The sequence below is a fragment of the Spermophilus citellus genome, assembly GCF_964194105.1.
Source record: "Spermophilus citellus genome assembly, chromosome: 9".
NCBI lineage: Eukaryota > Metazoa > Chordata > Mammalia > Rodentia > Sciuridae > Spermophilus > Spermophilus citellus.
The window spans coordinates 122,710,236-122,735,024 of record NC_138191.1 but is presented as its reverse complement, the minus strand read 5'-3'; the positions used below and the strand labels follow the sequence as shown (position 1 = coordinate 122,735,024).

Sequence of the window (24,789 nt, the reverse complement as noted above, 5' to 3'; positions counted from 1 at the left end):
TCTCAAGTTCAAAGCCAGCCTCAGCGACTTAGCAACACTCTGTCTCCAAGTCAAAAAATTAAAAGAGCTGGGAATGTAGCTCAGCGGCAGAGCCCTTGCCTCACATGCTTGAGGGCTTGGGTTCCTTCATTCCCAGTACCACACAAAACAAACAAACAAAACTTCAAATGTCTGAAAAGTAACCTAGGCAACCATTATTATGGCCCACACGTCAGTTTCAACTTTAGCAGAGCCTGCGGGAGACTAATAACACATTGCTCAGCTGTATGGCCTTCAAAATTAGTGAATTTTTAAGTCTACTAAAAGCAAGTGAAGCTAGAGGGTGTATTTAGGCTTTTGTTTAGTTACAGCCCTGCTTCTTTATCCCATAAGCATCCTCAAACCCTATCCTTGGGAGGTGGATTTGAGAACTGGGACTCTTCTTCTACATTCAGCTGCTTTTTTTTTTTTTTTTAAGAGAGAGTGAGAGAGAGGGGGGGGAATATATAGAGAGAATTTTTTTAATATTTATTTTTTAGTTATTGGCAGACACAACATCTTCGTTTTGTATGTGGTGCTGAGGATCGAACCCGGGCCCACGCATGCCAGGCGAGCGCGCTACCGCTTGAGCCACATCCCCAGCCCAATTCAGCTGCTTTTTGAATAAGCTTTTTTTGCAAAACTCTGTCAGTGATTGGCATATTGTGCAGTGGGCAAGATGGACCTGGTTCAGGAACGATACCAGGCACGTGGTCGGCACTAAGCATTTCCTGAAAGAGTATTACTGAGCCACTGCATGAGGATCTGCTTACCATCACTCTCAGTTGGAATCTTATTTTAAGCAAGATGCTTTCTTATTTGTGCTGTGTCCTCTCTCAATTGAAAGCTTACAACAATGTTAATAACAGCAAAAACAACATGTTCAGCACATTTTATGTCAGTTGTATTATTATTATTTTTTTTTAAAGAGAGAGTGAGGGGGGGGGAGAGAGAGAGAGAGAGAGAGAGAGAATTTTTAATATTTATTTTTTAGTTCTCGGCGGACACAACATCTTTGTTGGTATGTGGTGCTGAGGATCGAACCCGGGCCGCACGCATGCCAGGCGAGCGCGCTACCGCTTGAGCCACATCCCCAGCCCCAGTTGTATTATTTAGTAGCTTCACATGTATTATTTATCACAAACTCTGCAAGATACACATTACTCTGCATTTTAGAACCGAGGAAGCTAAGGCTCAAGAGGCTGAGGCAGGAGGATCATGAGTTCAAAGCCAGATTCAGCAAAAGTGAGATGCTAAGCAACTCAGTGAGACCCTGTCTCTAAATAAAGTACAAAATAAGGGCTAGGGATGTGGCTCAGTGGTTGAGTGCCTCTGAAATCAATCCCTGGTACAGAGAGAGAGAGAGAGAGAGAGAGAGAGAGGGCGGGGGGAAAGAAAGAGATGTTAAAATAACTTTTCTAAGATGGTGTATGGGAGGCAAGCTCAGACTCGATCCCCACCTCTAGACCTTGTTTTCTTGGCTACTTGCTAGGGCTCTTTCTTTCTTTTTTCTTCCTTCTTTCAACTCTACAAAGACTATAGAATATTTTTACTAAAAAAGAGATCGGGGGCTGGAGATGTAGCTCAAGCGGTAACGCGCTTGCCTAGCACGCGAGCGGCGCTGGGTTCGATCCTCAGCACCACATACAAATAAAATAAAGATGTTGTGTTTGTGGGGAGCCATTCTGACACGTGATTGGGTGACTCCCGTTAAGGGCCTGAGGCGCTCTGGCTGTGTCGGAGTTATCCCGACCCTTTCCTGATGAGAGAGCCCATCCGTGTGGGGGTGTGCGTGACCACTGACCCCGGAGACCCAATCACTGACCCTGACCTTGGAGTGCAGCCCCCCCTCAACCTTCATTGGATGGAATTCTCCCCTGAATCTTTTGTTCCCCAAATAAAAGGCTGCTCCCAGGCGAGGATTACTCTCCTAGCCCTGAGTAATCCTCGCTGCCCTGCTGGGCGGCTGGAGGCGGGAATCAGGGAGGCGAGCCGTCTCGGACCTACCAATAGAAATAAGGTAACTGGTCTGTGTGTTTTATTTCGATCTCTTCTAACTAACTTTATGCCTAGAACCTCATTAATGAAACCACTGCGCAGGCCGCGTGGTAGATGTGTCCACTGAAAACTGAAAAGTAAATGTTAAAAAAACTCTCTCTCTCTCTCAAAAATAATTAAAAAAAATAAATAAAGAGATTGGGAGGCTATGACCAAGACGCAACTTGCTAAGTGCTGGGAATGTAACTTCCTCAGGCCTTCAGATTTTATGGTAATAGTTTTTTTTCTTGAAGCATTTTTTTAAGTCGTTTTTTGGGCTCATGGAGTAGGTTGGGCCAGCTAAGGAATTAATACCTCAATTTAAGCAATAAGTGTATGATAACCATAATTGAAATACCAGTTGTTTTCAGGAAAAAGATTTTTGTACTCAAATTGCATTTCTAATGCACAACAGTAAATTTCTATTTCTAGCTCTTCCTTAAAAGCAGAGGACCCCTCCCCTCCCCAGATGCCGTGGGACATGGTGGTTCCAGCTACTTGGGAGACTGAGGCAGGAGGGTCACTTGGGTCCAGGAATTTGAGGTAAGCCTGGGCAACACGGTGATAACTTGTCTCACAAAACACAAACAGCAGAGGAACTGACCTCCCTTCTGCAACTCGGAGTAATGTTTAAATCCCACACCTTCTTCTCTGCAAAATTTGTGAGTGGTAGCAGACTCTTTATATTCGTGCAACTTGGCCAGTGTGGACTTCTATGAAAGTTTATGATACTCTAGGCCATGAAACAAATAAATAATTGTGCCATATGTATCCTATTAATTCACCATAATGCAATTAACTTAGAAATACAAAAACATTATCTTTTAAAATTATGAACGAAGAAAAAAAATCGTGGGCTGGAGATGTAGCTCAGTGGCAGAGTGAGTGCTTAGCCCACATAAGGCCCTAGGTTCCTTCCCCCCAGCATTGCAAAACTAACTAAATAAAAGAGTACCGACATATGTAACATAAACAAACTTTGAAAACCTGCTAAGTGAAGAAGCCAGATACAAAAGAATGTTTATTGTATGATTTCTTATATTTTTTTCATTTCTTTTTAGTTGTAGATGGAAACAATACCTTTATTTTGTTTGTTTGTATGTATGTGGTGCTGGAGATCAAATACAGTGCCTCATGCATGCTAAGGCAAGTGCTCTACCACTAAGCCACAACCCCAGACCCTGATTTCTTATTTTTTGAGACTGGTAGAGAACTTGCCTGGCATATGTGAGGCCCTGGGTTTAATCTTCAGCCCAGTACACACACACACAAGCTTATAATGACAAATTTTATGCTTAAATTAAATGTGTGTGTGTAGGGGCTGGAGATGTGGCTCAAGTGGTAGCGCGCTCGCCTGGCATGCGTGTGGCCCGGGTTCGATCCTCAGCACCACATACAAAGATGTTGTTTCCGCCGAAAAACTAAAAAATAAATATTAAAAAAATTCTCTCTGTCTCTCTAAAAAAAAAAAATGTGTGTGTGTATGTGTATACACACTGCTCTGGGGATTGAAACCAGAGCCACATGCTGGACAGCGCTTTACCACTGAGCTATATCCCTAGCCATTCTTATTTTTAAGACAGGATTTCACAAGTTGCCCCCACTGGCCTTGAATTTTTGATCTTCCTGCCTCAGCCTGCTGAATCACAGGGACTACAAGTGTGTGCAACCTTGTGGGGCTTATGTTACATATATTTAATCCAATTTTAAAAAGATTAGTTAAGCATGGTGGCACACACTTGTAATCCTAGCTACCTGGAGACTGAGGTAGAAGGGTCCCAAGTTCCAGGCCAGCCTTGAGAACTTAAAGAGACCCAGTCTCAAAATAATAAAAAGGGCTGCGAATGTAGTTCAGTAGCAAAGTGCCCCTGAGTTCGATCCCCAGAACCCAAGCAAACGAAAAAACCATTGTTAACAGTAATTTCTTTCATAGGTATACCAATTAGCTTAAAAGTGGAAACAACCCAAATGTTCTTCATTCAAGTGGTGGATAAATGTGCTAAATCCATTCAATGGGTTATTATTCATTCATAAAAAGAAATAAAGTAACAATAAATGCCACAACATGACATGACACATAAGCCAGACACAAGAGACCCTATATCGTAGGATTCCATTTATAAGAGGTACCTAAAATAGGCAAGTTCAAGTTCTGAGAGCAGATTAGTGTTTGTCTGGGGCTGGGAGGGGTTGGGTGAAAGAGGTGATGACTGTTAATAGGTATGAGGTTTCTTTTAAGAATGAAATTGTTCTATAATTATTATGATAGTTAGAAGTCTAATCTGTGAATATACTAAAGACCACTGAATTGTACATTTTTAAATGGGACAATGTTTATTTCAGTATTTATCTCAGTGTTAGTTTTGTCTCAAAAAATTGTTTTTAAAGAATGGTAAGAAACATGCTTAAATAAAGGGAGGAAAAGTCCCAAAATAACCAATAAGAGAGTCCCCTGGGCCTCCATGGCCCAGTCTTTCTGGTTGCTTGAGGTTGGCTCCACCAGTACAGGGTCCTGGGCTTGACAGTCTCCAGGCAGCCACAGGGGCAGGGCTATCTAGTCCTGGGAGCCACACCTGCAACATTTCCAGCCCATTAACAGACTCATGGGAGTCACATTGATAGCTGGCCAAGATCAGGACCATGCAGAAATGACTCGTCAATACTAGGCAGGATCTCATGGCAAATGGGAATAAGTGGCCTCCCAAGGTCCCCAGCTAAGGAATGGAGACCAAGGTCCCCAGGTGAGGAATTGAGACACACCATGGGCCTGTTATGTAAGGGTTTCCAAATTTAGCTTTTCACTATAAACTGTGCTGACCTTTTCTGGTAATTTCAGTACTAATGACCTCAGACTTTCGCGTTGATGGCAAATCTTGTAAGGCATTCAGTTGACTGTTGCCACTGAGAAAGACCCTCCCACAGGGATTTAGGAGATGCAGATTTGCTAGAGACATCTGTACAGTCTGGAACGCTGGAGGTGGGGGACACCCCTTGGACTTCTATTGTGGAAGTCTTCACAGCAAACCATCCAGGCCTGTCACCCTCCACAGACTATTCTCCTTGATCAGGGAGACTGAGAGGAAGAATCACATCGCGCACCTGGATTCTGTGAGGAGTTGGACCACACTTGTCTCCCACTTAACCATTCTGGAATCTGGAATCGGGATCCAAAATCACGGATTTACTCTAGACTGGAGACGCAATCTGGTCTTGGGGAGCACAGTTGGGGACTCGATTTTGAAAGGAGTTAGATTTGTTTTTATAGCAGCCTTTCTCAAGCAATACGTTTTGGAGCTACGTTTTGGGAGTCATTTTTTAAAGGAACTGAAAAGCCATCCGTGTTCATAGCAAGCACCCTGGAGTAACACCGGGTGGCGAGGATTTACTTAAGAGCGATGCAACACAGGTCTTGCAGAGCAGGGGCCGGCTTTGCGATGGAATCTTCCAAGAGTCAAGAGCTACGGTCCTGCAGGAACCGTGCTGGACTCGCGCCCCCCAAGCGCTCCAGACATTTGGTACCTGCTGGAAAATGCAGGAGCTGGGGACACAGCTGGCGCCGCAAAAAGTTACTTCGACTGTGGAGTCACTCAACGAGGTTGAGCGAGACGTTCCTGGCAGTCCCTGCGCAGAGCCCGAGCCTGAGCCCAAGCCCCGGGCCCGCGCGTCTCCCACCCATCTGCACCTACTCCCTTGGGAGAGGGCTGTTGGAAACTGGAGGCCGTTGGAGTGCGACGGTTGGAAGTCTCTTGCTAATTTTGTTTTAGAGTCTTGAAGTCTTTTGTTATGGTACATGGGATCCCCTACCCCCACCCCCCACCCTTCTTCAATTGAAGAAGTGCAATTGATTTTTATTGATTCAATGACTCGTTTTCTGTGTGGTTAACATCATCCGAGAACAATGACAACTTGGTTTCATCCTTGCTGCTCCTTATGCCCCTTTTTCTTTTACTTGTGTTACTGCATCTATTAGGACCTCCCCCCAGATATGGAATACAGTGATAGGGGACACCCCACCATATTCCCGATTGCAAAGACTTGCTTCTAAATATCTTTTAGAAAGACTTGCTTTGTCATCTTTTTATAAAATCACAAATATTTTGAATATTATCAAAATTCACAAAATGTGAAGGTAACCTTGAATTCCTGAAGTAGCCAATTGTGATGTGATTTGTGTGTGTGTGTGGTGCTGGGGTCAAACCTGGCTTCTGCTGGCCAGGCATGCGCTGGACCACGGAGCTACATTCCCAGCCCTGATTTACGTACGTTATCATGAATATTTCCTGGATTCAGTTTGCCAATCAATATTTTGCCTAGAACTTTTTGCATTATTGTTCATGTATGGAGAGAGCTATTCTTTTATCTTACTCTCATCTTAATTGTGGCATCAAAATGATTGTATCATGAGAGTTATGTTTCCTTTTCCTACAGTCTGAAAAGCTATACAACTTCCAACTTTGTTGCACGTTCCTGTGGCTGACCTGTGAAACCTCCTGGGTCTGGTGTCTTTTTTATGAGGAGTTTTCTTTCACCCCTTCCTTTTGAGTCTTCTGTTAGAGATACTTCTGCATTCTTTGGTGTGTTCTTCCTAATTTCTTTGTGCTGATACTACACTGCTCGTTATGTTTCAGACTTGTTTTCGACGTTAACCATTAAAAGAAAATGAAACATTTTCCTTAGGAAGATTTCTTCCCCAAGTTATTATTGTCCCATAAGCATGAACAATGACAGTTGTAAAACCACTATGTGGGTCATTTGATACTACTTTTTTGGTATTTTAGATTCTTTTAATTTAAAAATAAATTTTTAAAATATTTTCTTAGTTGTCCATGGATCTTTGAGAAAAATATTCTTTAACTGTTGGGTAAAGATTTCTAAAGATATCTTAAATAAAAAAGAAATAGAAACTGGGTGCAGTGGTGCCTGCCTGTTATTCCAGTGGCTCAGGAGGCTGAGGCAGGAGGATTGCAAGTTCAAAGCCAGCCTCAGCAACTTAGGGAGGCCCTAAGCTACTTAGTAAGACTGTCTCAAAAAAGGATGGGTGGTGGGCTGGGGATGTGGCTCAAGCGGTAGCGCGCTCGCCTGGCATGCGTGCGGCCTGGGTTCGATCCTCAGCACCACATACAAACAAAGATGTTGTGTCTGCCGAGAACTAAAAAATAAATATTAAAAATTCTCTCTCTCTCTCTCCTCTCTCACTCTCTCTTTAAAAAAAAAAAAAAAAAAAAAACGGTGGGTGGGGGGAGCTGGGGATGTGGTTCAGTGGATAACTGCCCCTGGGTTCAATCCCTGGTAACAAAAAATAGAAAGATTGACTAGATAAATAGTAATGCAAGAAGCAGAACTGGTAATCACTCAGAAGAAAGATACCAAAAGCTAGCAGCAGGATGCAAAACCACAGGGTTGCATTCTTTCTTCTGCATTTAGGAGGCCTGACAAGCTTTTTCTTTCTTTAAAATCAACCAACCAACCAGAAACTGTTCATAAAGCTATCAGCACTCCAAATTGAAACAAGGGAAAGAAAGCTACAACATGGTTTTTGGTAAAAATGATTTGACTTATAAATTTATTTGATCATATTTAAAAAAGCAGGGCAGAATCACATTCTTTCTCTTAATGGTACCACTGTAAGCATACTCGACTTCAGAGCCCTTGGTTTGCTCAGAAATGTCTGGAGAGTCGACCACCAGTAGCCTGGCAAGTCTTTCCTTCCCCTCCAGGCTCTCCTGTCCTTTTGGGAAACAGTTTGGTGACACCTGATGCTGGCCAAAGACCAGGTGGTTGAGCTTGCCAAACCCTGCCCGCCTCCTCCCACAGGCAGCAAGTGGCTTAGCTTATTCTCTATGTAAAATTCTGAGTAAGTGGAAGGTTAAACCAAGAATGGAAGGAAATTTCCATTGTAGATAATCCCCAAATATAGGAATGGGTGATCTCGATATAACTGTCCAGTCCCTTCTTTTGCTGACCAGAGAGCGAAATGTTAGCAATGGATCTCTGATCCATTAATCACCAGTGTAATGTGATCAGTTTCCTGGATTAGAACATTCTGGAAAAGCCATCTCTGGATAGGGAAGAAATTACTTTATTATAATGATGGTACTATTTAAAAAAATCAAAGCAGCACACAGCAGGCAGAGTCCCCGGCCTCTTGAACTCCTATGGTCATTCCACTCCTACCAGCTTTATAGTCCAAGCAGACCCCACTGGGACAGCAGAGGGCAGCAACAGGGGCAGAGAGATGAGGAGACCTTCGTCCTGGCGTTCGACCCATTTCAGATCCCCCTGGATTCCGAGCATTGATATCTGCAGGAAGCAAAAGGGAATGGGAAACCCAGTGATGCCCTTGCCCGCACAGACTGTGGCCTGAGTGTGGCCGGCAGTGCCATGCTGGCTCGGGGCAGGGAAGACCTCTGCCGGGCATGGATACGGGAGGAACCTGGAGAATACAGCAGGTGGAGAAAAGGCCTGCCGGTTCCTTTAGAAAAAGGTGCATCTTAGGACTGAGTGGGCTCTTACTTTTGTATTTGGTGTAGTTACGGGGGATACGATGTTTAAAATTCCATTTTCTGGCCAACGTAAAAAAATGGCATAAACAGCTAATTCTTGTGAGGTATACCTGGGAAGAAAAGAGATATCATTGTCAAAGATACCTGTTTATCACCTGGATAATCTTATGAATTCTGCTTTCAACTGCTTACCAGGTCCAAGACCTTGACTCTCACTTCTTCTAAGAAGCACCAATAATGCAAAACAAATTAAGGGCTGCAGGAAGGCAGCAGTCTATAAAACTCTTTTGATATCTTTTCCCCCCTCTACTAGATTGTATGTATGTATGTGTGTGTGTGTGTGTGTGTGTGTGTGTGTATTAGTTTTAAGTGGATACAATATCTTTATTTTATTTTTTATGTGGTGCTGAGGATCAAACCCAGTGCCTCATGCATGCTAGGCGAGCGCTCTACCACTAAGCCACAACCCCAGCCCTTGAATTTTATTTTTATTGATCTCTTACACTAGTGGTTTTACATTGAAGCCATTTATTTTCAAATCTTTTTTTTTCAACTCCAAATTCATGAGAAAATAGGGAATAGAGCAAGGGCAAGGTTTGCAATGAAGATGAGTTTGTTGTCCTGAGATTTCATTATGTTTAGGGAAGAGGGTGAAAATCACTAAATAGAAAAACTCAACCAAACAGAAGGAATAGTGTGTTTCCCCTGACCTGAAGACCCAAGCTCTTTGGCTCTTTGGTATGCATCAGAGGTTATGTTTTTTTGAACACTTATAGTTTGCTGGGTGCTTTATACATATTAGCTCTTTAGTCTTAAAAATAATTTTTTTTTTTGGTACTAGGGATTGAATCCAGGGGTGCTTTACCACTGAATCACATTCCCAGCCCTTTTTATTTTTTCCTTTGAGACAGGGTCTCACTAAGTTGCTGAGGGCCTTGTTAAGTTGCTGGGGCTGGCCTCAAACTTGCAATCCTACTGCCTTAGCCTCTGAATCTCTGGGATTACAGGTGTGCACCTTTACACCCAGCTAGTCTTCAAACAACTCTACAAAGGTAAGTATCATCACTCCCTTTTGTAGTTGAAAACACCAAGGCTAATATCAAATCACTAGCCTCTGAAGTCCAAGTATGCATGGAAACAATTTAGAATGGAGCCCTGTGCATGTAGGTGTTCTATGAGCATCAACTAGTTGGATTTTAGAAGGCAGGGTCTTCTGATGTAGATATGTGATGTCCCCTAAAACCTGTGTTAATGCAAGAATGTTTAGCGGTGGAATGATTAGATTATGAGAGCTGTGACCCAATCAGTGGAGTGCTCCATTTGCTGGATTAGTAACGCAATAGACTACTGGTGGTAACTACAGGTCCCTGGGGGCACATCTTTGGGGTCTGGACTGAAACTCTGAAACCATGAGCCAAACTACACTTTTCCTTCTCTAAGTTGTTACTGTCAGGTATTCTGGTCACAGCGACAAAAAGCTGACTAACACACAGGGCAAGAATCACAACCAAACTGACCAATGCACTGTGGCTCCTTCCTGTCCGCCAGACCCCACCTGCTTCCCCAGCCCGCCATCCTGGGGTACTAAGACATAACCCAACTGGGTCACAGAGTGTACGGCTCAGTAGCCGCTGGTTTCCTCAAGACCACTTCTAGCCTGGCAGGTCACCGTGGACTGGGCCATAGCCTGTTCCTGTGCGCATCACAAGATGAGACTTACCACACAGAGGCGTTCTTTTCGAATTGCACCCGCCAAGGTTTGGAGGAATAGATGGCCTCCCCGTTGACATTCATCCACCTGCCAACAGAAAGGAGCCTTTCTTGGAAGATGGGGTCGATCAATCCATCTTTGGTTGGTGCGATGTTGAGAAGATAGTTGCCTCCCAAACTCACAGTCTGAACCAGTTCCTAAAGAAGAACATGATGAAACCCTGGCTTAATGCTTAGAATACACACCGAGCCAGAGAAGAAGATGCGAGGGCACCTCCTTCCTGCCTTGCAAATATCCCTGAACATTTAAAAATCATTCATATTTTTGTTGTTATAGAAGCAGGACGGGCTCACATGAGAAAACAAAGATCCTGCTATAAGATGGAGAACATGCTAACTGAATTCAAGGGCGAGGTCACAGGCTCTTCCCGTGAGACTGCGCTTCTCATGGTGCCGGGCACAGCGGGAAGGGTTGGGTCTAGTAGCACAAGGAGAGAGTGGGGCAGGAGAGGAGAGCACTCTGCAGTGGCCGGATCCACAGGAGTGTGGAAAGACAGACAGACTGACAGGGAATACAGGGGTCAGACAGGAGAGATTCTGAATGGCTGCTGTGGACAGTGGGCTAAGAGAGATGCAAGGGACTTCAGGACGTTCATCATGCGGGCCACAGGGTGCCCCTTTGGGAGGACTGCTGTAAAGAGAGGTAGTCTGCGAGGCTCGTGCACTGGGGCCTGTGTGTGTGTGTAGTCACTCTGACCTCAAGCAAGTGCCCTTCAAGGTTACAGAAAGACTTGGGTTGGATACACAATATTTTAAAAAGGAGAATCCAGCCAGGCGTGGTAGCGCACACCTGTCATCCCTGTGGCTCAGGAGGCTGAGGTAAGAGTTCAAAGCCAGCCTCAGCAATAGCAAGGCATTAAGCAACTCAGTGGGATACTGTCTCTAAATAAAAGACAAAATAGGGCTGGGAATGTGGCTCAGTGGTTAAGTGACCCTGAGTTCAATCCCTAATACCAAAAAAAGAGGAGAATCCATTACAGCCCTCCAAAGACTCCACACCACTTACCTAGGCTATCTCCTTTCAGTCTTTTTCCTGTGCAGTTAATCTTATCTTTATTTTTAGACTTTTCTATTTTTTGGTACTGGGAATTGAACCTAAAGTTTCTTAACCACTGAGTCACATCCCTAGCACATTTAAAAAATTTTTTTCATTTTGTAGTTGTAGATGGTCAGCATGCCTTTATTTTATTTGTTTATTTTTATGTGGTGCTGAGGATGGAACCCAGTGCCTCACAGGTGCGAGGCAAGCGCTCTGCCACTGAGCTACAGCCCCAGCCCCCACTAGCACTTTTTGAGATAGGGTCTTGCTAGATTGCTGAGGCTGGCCTTAAACTTGCAATCCCTCTGTCTCAGCCCCTAAGTTGCTGGGATTATAGGTGTGCATCACCACACCTGGCTTCATCTATTTTTATTGATTGGTTGATTGATTGTGGTACTGGGGATTGAGTCCAAGGGCACTCTACTCTCTTTTAATTTTGAGACGGGGTCTCATTAAGTTGACCACATTGGCCTTAAACTTGCAAACCTCCTGCCTCAGCCTCCTGAGTATCTGGGATTACAGGCATGAGCCACTGCACCCAGCTCTCGTGTGGTTCCTTCTGTACAGCTACAATACATGATATTTTTTCACTCAGTAACCGAGCAATAGCTGCTATTATGTTCAACATTTTACTGGTTTAAAAAATTCTCAAATTTACTTAATTATCTCTTTATGGCTGCAAGAAATTGAAACCACCCATATGACTAATTAAAAATAAACCTGGGAGCACATTTCTGTATGTAAAACTTTCTTCGGTATTTGCAATTATTTCCTTAGGACAGGTCTCTGTTCCTGGGTTCGGTAGCTCTAGAGGGTTCTATCAACCTGTCCTTCTATCCAGATGCTTCCATCCCACTTGAGGAAAATAGTTAAGAAATAACTTGGAGGGCGCTTACCCAAATGATTTCAGATTCACTCAAGATATCTGCCATGATCATGTCCCGACGATAGCCCCAGGAGTTCTTGTCGATGCTGGTGCACATCTCCCATTTGTGGTCCAGCAAGCTCTGTGGCCGGAATTTATCTTGACAGTTGTAGAACCCTCCGTGGTGACAGGACGTGTTCCTACCCCATCGATCATTTACCACCACCTTAGCCTGAAGGAGGAAGGTCTGGGTCATTGGAGTAACACCACCTGGTTCCTCCGCAAGACGCAGTTTGATAGGATAAGAGTCTACTTGGAAGTAGGCACAGTGAACCTTAAGCAGAGGGTCTCAAATACGGACAGATCTGTCCTGGCGGGGCATCTGGGAAAGGTCATCAGAGACATTCTAGGTTGTCCCACCTGGGGTGGTGCTGCTGCCTTCTGGTGGGCAGAGGCCTAGGATGCTGTGACACACCCTGTAGGGCACAGGATAGCCCCCCAAACAAAGGAACAGTCAGCCCCAAATGTCACCGGAGGCTGAGGATGAGACCCTGTCCAGAGACATATGATAGCAGAGCCAGGAGAGGCTGCTTTGAGGATCAGCCACTTCTACAAGAGGAAGAATGTAGAGGAAAGACTCATCTGAGGTCTTGTCCCTGGGCAATTTCTAAAGCTGGGACAAGGAATTAGGCATCTGAGTCCAGCTCAGGTCACCTATTATTTCACAACCCTAAAGCCAGCAAATAATCATTTTCTTCTTTTAAGATTTAGCTGATTAAGAGAAATCACTACACAGACTATCTTACTGTGACATTTAATATATAGCAGTGTATTTTAATAACACTATCAGCTCTTAATTGGCAGAAGGACATTCAATAAAAACAAAATTCTACTTTCTTGCCTGATTTAAGGCCATTCACATTACTATGGACATTCTTCCTATGAAGCTAGTTGAGGACCAAAGCAAAAGAAAACATTTGTTATTTGTAGCTAATTTGATTCAAGGTCCTATGCTCAATTATTAATATCTGGACATCATCAGAATTGAAAGGGTCAAGAAAAAAAAAACAACAACAACAAAACCAAAAACTCAAAGGGTGGGTTCACCAGGGGCTCTGAGGGTCCCACCTGTGAGTCAGAGGAACTCAGGCAGGTGATTTTACCTTGTAAGTCTAGTTATCTGTAAAAACAAATGAACGAACAAAAAACAAAACTCAACTAACTACAAACCAACCAAAGGAAAATTACCTACCTCCTGGGGACTTTCAAAAGGATAAAAATGATAGCATCATGGCCCTGGCACAGAATGGTTGCTCAGGAAGCCCTCATTCCTGCCTCCTTTACCTTCCTCTCAGCCTGAGAGGGTCTGCACCCCTGTCTGTGTACTCGGTCCTTCAAGGACAGACACAGCCTTGAACTTCTTCATACTCACAGTCTAACTGGGTACCCCACGCTTCTGGCGGATTGTGGGGACTTAGGACACACCTCTATTGTCTTACTGATCACCCTACAATGCATCCTCTCACTCTCTTCAGACTGCAGTTCCTTGAGAGCAGAAACTGTCAATTCTGAAACTCCAGGGCTCCACATACCATGTGCCATAAAGCTGGCTCCTAATCAATCCTTGAGGAAGTAGGGAGCCATCTACAGTCCCATATATCTGCAAAGCTGGTGTATAAATAGGTAGAGACACGTCCACGCCAAACGTTCTGTTTGCTATGGAGTTGCTATGACAGCCCAAAAGACTGTCTCCCTGACTGTGTTGTTGTTGTTTTTTCTCCCAGCACTGCTGGGGATCAAACCCAGGACCTTGAACATGTCAGGCAAGTGCTCTACCACTGAGCTGCACCCCAGAGTCTTGATATGCTTTTTTTTTTTTTTTTGTATTAGGAATTAAACCCAGGGGTGTTTAACCACTGAGCCATGTCCCCAGCCCTTCTTTTAATTTTTTTTTTTTTAATCTTGAGACAGGATCTTGCTAAATTGCTTAGGGCTTTGCTAAATTGCTGAGGCAGGCCTCAAACTTTCAATCCTCCTAAGCTGCTGGGATTATAGGCGTGTGCCACTGTGCCTGGCTCAATGGTTTTTTTTAAAACAGCCCTGAGTTGATATTTCTTCCCTTTTCTAATCCTGCATCTTTGCTTAATCTTTTTTCTTTTTGTTGTGCTCCTGAACTGCAGAAACTTGACAGTAACCCCACATAGCAAATGACCTGGCTTCTTGGGTATACACCTTGAATGTGTATGTAAAATCCACTTCAGAGAAAAATGGGGTGTTGGCTGGGCATGGTAGTACACACCTATAATCCCAGCTACTTGGGAGGCTGAGGCAGGAGGGTCCCAAGTTCAAGGCCAGCCTGGGCAACTTAAAAAGAAAATAAAAATAAAAAGGGCTGGTGATATAGCTTAATGGTAGAGTGCCCCTGGGTTCCATCCCCAGGACCCTGGAAGGAAAAATTTAAAAAAAGGAAAGAAAAGAAAAGAAACCTGAGGTTTAAAACATCTCCATTCTTGGTTCAGCAGCCATGTACCCATTAACTATTTACTCAGCAACTAGTATAAGGCTCAAACTGTGGCAGGTCCTGGGGTATCTAAGGTGACTAAAATACAGTTGTTGCCCTTAAAGATTAAGCAGAGACTTACAGGAGACAGGTATGTGGACAATTATGACATTATATCAGTTAATTATGTTAATTACCTAGGGTTGAACTGCACACCTAGGAATCCCTACATTCTCCCTGGAAACCATTTGTAATCTCTCTGTTCACCACACAGGGTGTCTCTTTCTTCTTTTTCTTTGTGCCCATATTCTAAGTTTAGTAATAGCTACCCAACAAGATCCTTAGAGGCTTATGAATCTACTAACGAATTTTAATTCAACTTTTATTTTTATTTTTTGGTGCTGGGAATTGAATCCAGGGCTTGGTGTATTCTAAGCACTCACTACAGCTACAACTGAGCTACAACCAAGCCCCCAAGCTGGTTTTTTGTTTTTGTTTTTGCAGTGGTTGCTGGGAATTTAACTCAGGGCCTCAAACATGCTAGGCTAGCTCTTTACCACTTAGTCACATTCCCAACACTTAAACTGGTTTCAGATTTCAAATTTTTTTAAAAAAATCTACAACAAATCTAGAATATGAAATATGAATTTTCTATGATCAATATTGAGATTTCTGCTGCTTTGTAAAAGCACCACAATATAAACCATAAATGAGCAGCCATCATGCACTGGCTAATAGTGTTGATTGTGGGGAGCGAGTCAGGGTAGGCAGTATACCCACCAAAGTTTGAATACGAGGGAAAGGACCTTGCCCCTAGAGAATTAAACTACATAACTGATGTAGGGTGGGTGGGACCACAGACATGCACATTTTATTCTCATCACTTAATTTTTGTTACATATTAACTTTGGGCTGTTCTCATTTATAATATTTGTTTGATAAGTTTATTTTTCTCTATAAGTGGCCTGAGAACTCTATATGCTATTTCCATTCTACCTGAATTAAATGCCACTTAAACCTACGTTATTAAAACCAAGAATGCAAGGAGAAGAGGGCGGCTTGTTCTCCAGGACTTGAGGGTAAAGGAGGAAGGTTTCACAGCTGTAAGGCGCCCAGCCCTGCCAGTATAGCTCTTCGCCGTTGCTGCTGCTGTTCCTGTTAGTGCTCCAGATCTTGTGTTTTCTTTTATCCTAACAGATAAATAAGTCCTGCAATCACCTACCTTGATGGGGCTATCATTGTAGAGCCAAGAAAGAAAACCGGTGGCATTCCAGTAAGTATCGGGAGACTCCCACTCCCCATCTGACCAGATGATGTCAGGCTTGTAGCTGGAAGACATGTGATCAAGAAGAGGTTACTGTCTGAGTGCATCCATCTTGTAGACTGATCTTGGTTACAAATATTTTAAAAGTCTGAAAGTACCATATAAGTGCTGCTGTGCGGATGATGTAGAAAACTAAAGAGACAGCGACCACACATCAGTTTGTCATCATAACCACTGATTAAAACAAAGAGCTCTCTGGTATGGCTCCTCCCAAACTTTTTCTAGAAAAAGGAGTTGCAATATGCCATCTGGTTTCCTTCCAGCAACTAAAACAAATTAACAGTGGTGCTCCAGCTGGGTGCAGTGGCACACACCTGTAATCCCAGCCTTTTGGGAGGTTGAGGCAGGAGGATTGTGAGTTCAAAGCCAGCCTCAGCAACTTAGCTAGGCCCTGAGCAATTCAGCAAGACCCAGTCTCTAAATAAAATACAAAAATGTCCAGAGATGTGGCTGAGTGGTTGAGTGCCCCTGAGTTCAATCCTCGGTACCAAAAAAAAAAAAAAAAGAGTGGTACATGTATTGAGAAGCCAGGCACGGTGGCACACACCTGTAGTCCCAGCAGTACTCAGGAGGCTGAGACAAGAGGATCATGGTTCAAGCCAGCCTCAGCAACAGCGAGGCACTAAGAAACTCAGTAAGAGCCTATCTCTGAATAAAATACAAAGCAGGGCTGGGGATGTGGCTCAGTGGTTGAGTGCCCCTGAGTCCAATTCCTGGAACCACCCCCAAAAAAGATGTATTGAGAGAAGGGTGTGGTGGTGCACACCTATAATTCCAGCGACTCTGGAGGCTGAGGTAGGAGGACTAAAAATTTGAGGCCAACCTCAGCACCTTAGTGAGACCCTGTCTTAAAGTAAAAAATACAAAGGGCTAAGGATGTAGCTCAATGATAGTGTCCCTGGGTTCGATCCCCAGTACAAAAAAAAAAAAAATTGTACTAGGCAGCTTATACTCACTAATTCTATTAGTTCTCATGACTCTGTGGTGTATTAACTCCATTTCACAGATAAAAAATCTGAGTTCTAGAAAAATTGCATAGTTTATTCAAGGCCATATAAGATTAGTAATGTCCAGATCTGTCTCTGGACAGGCCCTCTCTAGGCCTCCTACAATGATACTGTTTCCTTAGAGAAGTTCTCAGGGTAGAATCAGACCCAAGACATGTTGTTATTGTCATGGTCCTGAAATAGAGTTCAGACAAGAGTGGGCTGCCCCTTAAGTTCAAGGGTCTACCATCTGGTATGGCCCCAGGTACAATAAGGACAAGTGGGGATAAACACGGTGAAGACTAGTGGCAAATTCTGAAGTGGAAGGGGCCTCTCTCTCCCTCTCTTTCTCTCTTTCTCATTTGCAGTTCTGCAGACTGAAGCCAAGGCCTTTCACATACCAGGCAAGAACTCTACACTGAGTTATAGCCCCAACTTTTAATTTTTTTTGTATTTGTGGCACTAGGGATTGAAACCAAGAACACTCCACCACTGAGCTAAACCCCCAGCCCTTTTTCTCTTCTTTTCTCTTTTTTGGGTACTGGGGATTGAACTCAGGGGTGCTTAACCATGGAGTTATACTCCCAGCCCCTTTTTAGTTATTTTATTTATGAGACAGGACTTTGCTAAGTTGCTGAAACTGGTCTTGAACTTGTGATCCTCTTGTCTACACTTCCCAAATCGCTGGGATTACAGGTATTACCCAGCACAAAGAATGATGATCTCAGTAACCTTTACTCAGTCCCAGGCACAGTGATGGATGTATTCTATGTACTATTCTTAAGTCCTACATAGAAGGAATTATTATCACTACCTTACTGAGAATCTGAGACCCAGCAGGGTGATCTGTTGAAGGCTTCTAAGTGACAATAATACCCAATTTGTTAGACCACTCACCCCCTCTCCAAGGTCCTTAATGTAATGAAAATGGAAAGCAAGGAGGAAAGAGAAGTCCTGACTTACTCCCACTCTGGATTTTGGGAGATTGTTTCAATTTATAAAGACAATATAATCACATTACAGAAGTTTCAAAAAGTAGGAAGAAAAGTGTATTTTGCCCTAATAATACAACCACAGCCACCACTTTTACTGTTTGAAATTTTCTAGATTTTTTTCATACTTGCCCTCACTCTTCCTTTCTAAAAAATGTTTGCAGTACTGGGGACTGAACCTGGGAGGGCTCTAAAACTAAGCGACATCCTCAGCCCTGAGAAGCAGGGTCTCACTAAGTTACTGAGGCTCACCTCGAACTTGTGATCCTCCTGCCTCAGCCCTCTGAGAGGCCACTGGGCCTGGTCCCTCCTCCTCTAACAGCCTCCTACAGGAGCTCTGATTTCATTGATAAAGTCACAAGGCTGAAAACATTTCTGTTTCTGTATGTTAACATACCTGTTAACAAGGTGGTACAGCTCTGGAGCTGTTTTTACATTGACAAAATTCTGAGTTTTGAAGTCATTTTTCTTATCCAGTTGGTAGAGTGGATGGAACCACTCTAAGAGTGAGTGGTAGAGGCCGTAGCGCAGGTTCCTTAAACAGAAAGGCAGATGGAAACCATCATTAAGCAAAGGACAAATAATTTGTCTTTACATTTTTTTAGTTGTCAATGGACCTTTATTTATTTATATGTGGTGCTGAGAACCAAACCCAGTGCCTCACACATGTTAGGCAAGCGCTCCACCATTGAGCCCCAGCCCCAGCCCCAGCCCCAGCGAAATCCACTCTTAAGGGCATGCAAGAGAGAGAGACCCAAACCCATTTACTTCAATTCTCTCTTCCCTTTCCCTCCCACTCTTTCTTTTTTGTAGGGCTGAGATCAAACCCAGGGCCTCACACAGGGTAGGCAAGTGTTCTAGCACTGGGCTACATCCCCAGCCCTTAAATTATTTCTCCTCATATACTTAAGCAAAAATATTGGTGTGTGTGTGTGTGTGTGTGTGTGCACGTGCAAGTGTGCATTTGGGGATGCTAAGGACCAAACCCAGGAGCTCATGTACTTTTTTTTTTTTTTTTTAATTTCTTTTGTTGTTGTTGCAGATATTGTAGTTGGACACAATACCTTTATTTTACCTATTTATTTTTATGTGGTGCTGAAGATTGAACCCAGTGCCTCACATGTGCTAAGCAAGCATTCTACCACTGAGCCACAACCCCAGCCCCATGTACTGTTTTGATAATAAACATAACTACTTTTACACATAGATACCTTAACACCAAAATGTCACTTAAGGCTGGGGATGTAGCTCAGTGGTAAAGCACTTGCTTAGAAAGTTCAATGTCCTGAGTTCAATCCCCAGCACCACACACACACAATCAAAAGTCATTTAAACTATTTTTATGACAATTATTTCAGTAACATATATTCCTTTTAAAAAAAATTGTTTTCAAGCCAGGCGCACTGGCACATACCTGTAATCCCAGAAGCTCAGGAGACTGAGGCAGGATTGCAAGTTCAAAGTCAGCCTCAGCAACTTAGCAAGGCCCTAAGAAACTTGGCGAGACCCTATCTCAAAAATTAAAAAAAAAAAAAAAAAAAAGAGAGAGCTGGGGATGTGGCTCAGTGGTTAAGTACCCCGGGGTTCAATTAAAAAAAAAAAGTTTTCATCATTAATCATAAATATCTATATTGTAGAGAAATTGGAAAATAGTGAAAAGCATATAGAATAAAATTCCCCAAATACTATCACTCTGAAATAATCATTTGTAACATTTTCTATGTAGTTGAAATGTATGAATGTAGGTTTATTATTCTATTTATCTACGATTTACTAATAGTTCTTAACATACCCAAAATAAAATATGGTTAGAATAATCTGTTTCCATATATAAGAAATATTTTAAATTTTTTTTTCTAATTTGTCATATATGACAGCAGAATGCATTACAATTCATATTACGCATATAGAGCCCAATTTTTCATATCTCTGGTTATATATATATATATATATTTTTTTTTTTGGTCAGTGCTAGGGATGGAACCCAGAGCCTCACACAGGCTAGGCAAGTGCTCTACTACTGAGCTTCACCCCACACTGAATGAGGCTTGGTTTGGTTTATGAATGGTGAGTTTCATAGCAGAGAGGAAAGAGAGGGTACTAATGCTAGGAAGGATGGGGATGGGAGAAAAAGAGGGGCTGGGTAACAGGTACAACATCTAGCTAATAAAGAGGAGGAAGTTCTGGTGTTTCCCAGCACAGAAGATGCCTGCGGTTCACAACAGTTTATTACATATTTTATAAAGAACTAGAAGAGAGGAGTATGACGCTCCCAACACAAAGAAATGGTAGACATTTAAGGAGATGGGAATACTAGTTACCCTGATGTGATCATGACACACTGTACACATGCATCAAATTATCACACTGAAACCCATAAAGATGCACATTATGGGTCAATTAAAAAAAAAAAAAAGAATGGGTCCATCATGGTGCGAGGAACTTGGGAGGTTGAGGCAGGAGGATTCCAAGTTCAAAGCCAGCCTCGGCAACTTAGCCTAAGTATAGACCTAAGGTCTTAGCCTAAGACCCTAAGTATAGAAAAAGCTTGTCTCAAAAAATAAAAAGACTGGAATGTAGCTCAGTGCCCTGGGTTTAATCCCCAGTACAAAAAAAAAAAAAAAAAAAAAAAAAAGTAGTGTTACAAAAACATCATGCTGCAAGTGAGAAGAAAGGTTAAGACTGTAATGCACAGGTAAGAACTGAAGTTAGGCATATCATCATGTGACTTGGGACCAAATGGCACACAGAAGATAAAAATCCTGGTCTCCAAAGTTCATATCAAATCAATATTTAAGGTCTAATCAACACTGACATCAGGATAAAAGCATAGCATCAGGAACTGAATATGAGTAGTTGACAGGAATCGGCAAACTTGCTCTTAAAGTCTAAGTAATGTTTTAGGCTTTGCAAGCCTGTGGTGTCCAGCTCAACTCTCAAAAACTGTACCTTGAGATTGTCTTACAGGGCATAAATTAACAGGCTCAAGTGTATTCAAATCACACTATGCTTTATAGCCAATCTACCCCTCAAACAGGACACCACATTGCCAAATCATAGCACAGCTGAGGCTGAGCCCAGCACAAAACCACCTTTCCTCTGTACAGGACTGTAGGATAAAAAGTGCAAATATCTGGGTTCCAATCCCCACTCTGGGGCTGGGGGTGTAGCTCAGTAATAGACTGCATGCTTAGCATACAGGAGGCCCTGGGTTCAACCTCCAGCACCCAAGAACAAGAAAACAAATTCCACCTCTGCCACTCCCTATCTCTTTGATCTTGGGAAGCCACTTCTTATTAAGTGACAAATATTAGGGAAATTAATTAGAATCAACTGTGTGTCCTTCCTATCATTACGTTTGCTGCTTTAGCTAACCTCGGTACCCAACTTGGCCTATCATCATCCAAACCCTTCCTGCGTAAAGCTCTATGCTGATGGCTAAGAAGGACACAGAGATGAGAGGCCCAGTCCCTGGTCTCCACCAGGCATTGGTAAATGCCCTGCACTGGAAGGCTTCCCAGGAGGGATCCTCTGCAGGATACAGATGGAGCACTGTAGTCTGCGCTGGGTGTGCTTCACCTAACCAGAAGCCTCCATGAAACTTCTCCAAAGGTGTCACTGTGGCCATGTGAAAACCGTTAAGACTTAAACACTGGCAATTCAAAGGCTAGAAGCTCTTCAGTCTCCTTGTTAAGTGCAAACTTAGAATACACGTGAGCATATTAGGTACAGAACTCTGAAAGAAAAGAGATGAACAGGGTAGCTGTCCATAGACACACACCTACTCCGGACAGCTGCTCCCAACTCACCAACCAAATCACGATGGGGCCCCACGTCCTTAGAGTTCCAATTCCAAGACACAGGACTTGGCCAGTTTGTGAAGCCTTCGTGATGTTTTGTTGTGAAGACCACATACCTGTGAATGTCAAAACCAAATGAGCAAAGGAATTGGTCAACAGGTCACAAGCATGAACTTGCCCAGCCTGCCTGTGGCTTTTAAACTGGTCAGGAGAACTTGACCAAGGAATCGTACTGGGATGGGTGACTAAACTAGTGATACCCGGATGTTGCTGCAGTCACAACTCCCTTGGGTCTCTATTGGCAATGGCAGATGGGAGAAATGTAAGCTGTAGTTTTAGCAAGCCTATAGAACTTCTTATGTATAGAGGTAACAAAGACCCAAAGGGCCAGGGAAAAGGGGCAAGTATCCAAACAACCAAGTGACTCAGTATTTCATTTACTTTTATGGCAGAAAAATAGATAATGCTGTCACACAATGCATCACTGGAACTCCTGGACTTTGTAGGCCAGAGAGTGTTTTAGGCTCATGAGCCACATTCCTCTGTACGCATTCTTCTCTTCTTCTATTACAGTCCTTTGCAAATGTGAAAACCATTCTCACTTTCTTGGCCTTAACAAAAAATAGGCAAAGGACCCTTCCGTCTGGCCAGTTTGCAGACCCCTGATGCAGTAGAAAAAGTGTTTACCCTGTAGTCCTAAGGTTTGCAGTCTAGGACATTAGTCCCCTTCCTCTGTCTCTGAGCTGCTCACCTTATCCTAAGGGTTTTGGAAAGAGGCTGTCTCCAGATGTTAATTTTATTGTTGTTGTTGTAAATTATGGGTATCTAGCACTGCCAGAAGACTGGCTCTGCTTATTCAAGCCTTTTATTCCCATACCTTTAATTGGAAACATTAAATGCCAATTGTAATTTCTTTTAGTATAAGAAAACCAAAAGAGAAACTGAAGCATGGCAGATGACTCAGGAGGGGAGATTGGTCTAAGCCAGGACAGGGGAACCTCACAGCTTAGGCCTTACTCTATTCAACCCACTTCCCTCTCTCGGCAGTCAAAAGCAGAAACTATTTCCAGAAGGTAGGGAAGCCACTTCCAGACTTAGCCCGGGTCCACTCAGGGGCCCTCAAGGCTTACTTCTTCAGGATGGCCCTGCCTTCAACAAAGAAATGGATCCTTCACCCCTTTCCCACATAGGGGCTCTCCAAACTTCCAGTTCTCTGAACCAGCCCACCGCAAGCTCCAACAGGTTTTCAACACAATTCAGACCATTCTGGAGCATTTTCTATGAGCAAGCTACTCAGAAGAGCTGAAGAGGGAGAATCCATGCAGCAACCCCAATACAGCAGACTCCCTTCCCTCTTTCCACCTTAGAAACATTAAACCAACCCGTGCAGTTTCCTTCTGTCACCATCCAAGGAGGCTGCAGGGAGGCTGAAGTTCACAATGGAACTAGGACCTGATCCAGACCACTGATTTAGAATCCCAGTTGTCTTACGGATCTGGAAGGGGCGTTAGGTACCGACCGCCCTTTGGATAATACAGGTGTAGATACGGAGAGCTTTCCAGACCATGCGGCCTGAAATCTTTTATTTTTAAATCCTCAACCAGAAGCACCTTCTCCTTAGGATCAGGTGTGCCACGTTCAATTCTGCATCCAAAAACACAAGACCTGGAGGTACCCTGAGGTCAGGCAGGCCCTGGGCAGGCGGCCCGACCCGCCACCTCCTGCTGCCCGGGTCAGCCCCGCACTCACTTGGCCCCCGAGGCCATAAAGAGGTCGGCCCACTTTTCCGGTTGGAAGAAGCGCGCTGTGAACTGCGGTCCGAACTCGGGGTAGCTGAAGCCGGGCGGGTAGTTCTCGTCCATGAAGCGCCGGTACTGGGGCAGTCCCTCACCCTGCCAGTGCCACCAGAACCACTCGCTGCCCCAGGCCGGCACCGAGTACACGCCCCAGTGCACAAACACCCCGAACTTGGCCTCATCGAACCAGACCGGCAGGGGCCGGGAGTCCAGGCTCCGCCAGTCGGGGGTGTAGCGACGCCCACTACCCCAGCGCGACGACTTGGCCACTTCGAGCAGTAGCAGCAGCAGCAGTGCGGCGACACGGAACCGCCACTTCTCCACCACCTCCCGCATCGCTGCTGGTGCACCCTTACCGTCCCCCCTTAACGCGCAGAAGCTGACGAGCGGCCCCACCCCTCTGACTAACGATTGGCTCGGAAAGGAAAAGGGGCGGGTCGACCCAGACGGGCTGTTGAGCCGCTTCCTCCACGGATCGCCCGTTCCTCGAGCGCCCTCTGGCGGTCAAAGGGTGAAAGACGCAAGCAGGTAGGTGTTGAGCTCGCTCCGCTGATGGAAAAATGACAGCTTTCCCCCCAGGGGTTTAATTGCGAGGTTAAATCATGGAGTTTGGGAAAGCTTAGGGGAAAAGTGGGAGTAATTCACTTTGCTGCGGGTAATATGGCAGGGGTAGGGGAGTCAGATCTTGAGTTTTGTTTAGTGGGCAAATGGGAACCATAGGGGGCTTTTGAGCTGTATTTCAAAGAGAAGCCTTGAGAACATACCAGATTGGAGAGGTGTTGAAACATCCCTGGCAGAAAAAAACGAAATAGAAGGATGATAGAAAGAAGCATTATGCGGAGAGCAGGCTCTGCCCTGTCCAGAGTTACTCCATAGTTTTCAGGCTATGCCTAAACCTGAGTTACCCCATTTTGTAAAGCAGTAGTTTGCCATTAACTACTCCTAAGTGCTGAGGTGGAATGACTCTACACCTTGTTTGTACAAGTAAACAACCACCGTCATCCCAGCACAACCAAAGAGCGCGTGCTGGTAAATCAGTGTGCTAAAGAAAATGACCACCTGTGGACTCAGTGAATTAATCAGAAGCACAAGGATGCTTGGGCATATCAAACTCGAATTGGAAAAAACAGACCACTGAATGCAACAATGACCTCGCTCA

At 44.0% G+C, this 24,789-nt stretch overlaps 1 protein-coding gene across 1 annotated transcript; it reads right to left on the bottom strand.

The window, feature by feature from the left end:
• Positions 1–8,116: 8,116 nt before the first annotated feature.
• On the bottom strand, positions 8,117–24,009 carry FUCA1 (alpha-L-fucosidase 1). The gene is made up of 8 exons (XM_081306474.1): positions 23,584–24,009; positions 21,816–21,950; positions 18,432–18,569; positions 15,955–16,060; positions 12,264–12,464; positions 10,279–10,466; positions 8,569–8,668; positions 8,117–8,355 (listed from the first exon to the last, which is right to left on the bottom strand). The coding sequence occupies exons 1-8, from the start codon at positions 23,964–23,966 to the stop codon at positions 8,215–8,217; spliced, it is 1,392 nt and encodes a 463-aa protein (XP_081162600.1). The 5' UTR covers positions 23,967–24,009; the 3' UTR covers positions 8,117–8,214.
• Between the last annotated feature and the right edge of the window lie 780 nt (positions 24,010–24,789).

What these genes read in the sequence shown, in the direction of transcription:
- FUCA1 (XM_081306474.1), bottom strand. Translation starts at nt 23,966, where the DNA reads ATGCGGGAGGTGGTGGAGAAGTGGCGGTTCCGTGTCGCCGCACTGCTG. An exon ending in GGAGCAGCTGTCCGGAGTAG is followed by an intron (nt 18,570 to 21,815) that starts GTGTGTGTCTAT and finishes TTTCTGTTTAAG; the next exon opens with GAACCTGCGCTACGGCCTCT. An exon ending in GAAAAGAACGCCTCTGTGTG is followed by an intron (nt 8,669 to 10,278) that starts GTAAGTCTCATC and finishes TTTTCTTCCCAG; the next exon opens with GTATACCTCACAAGAATTAG.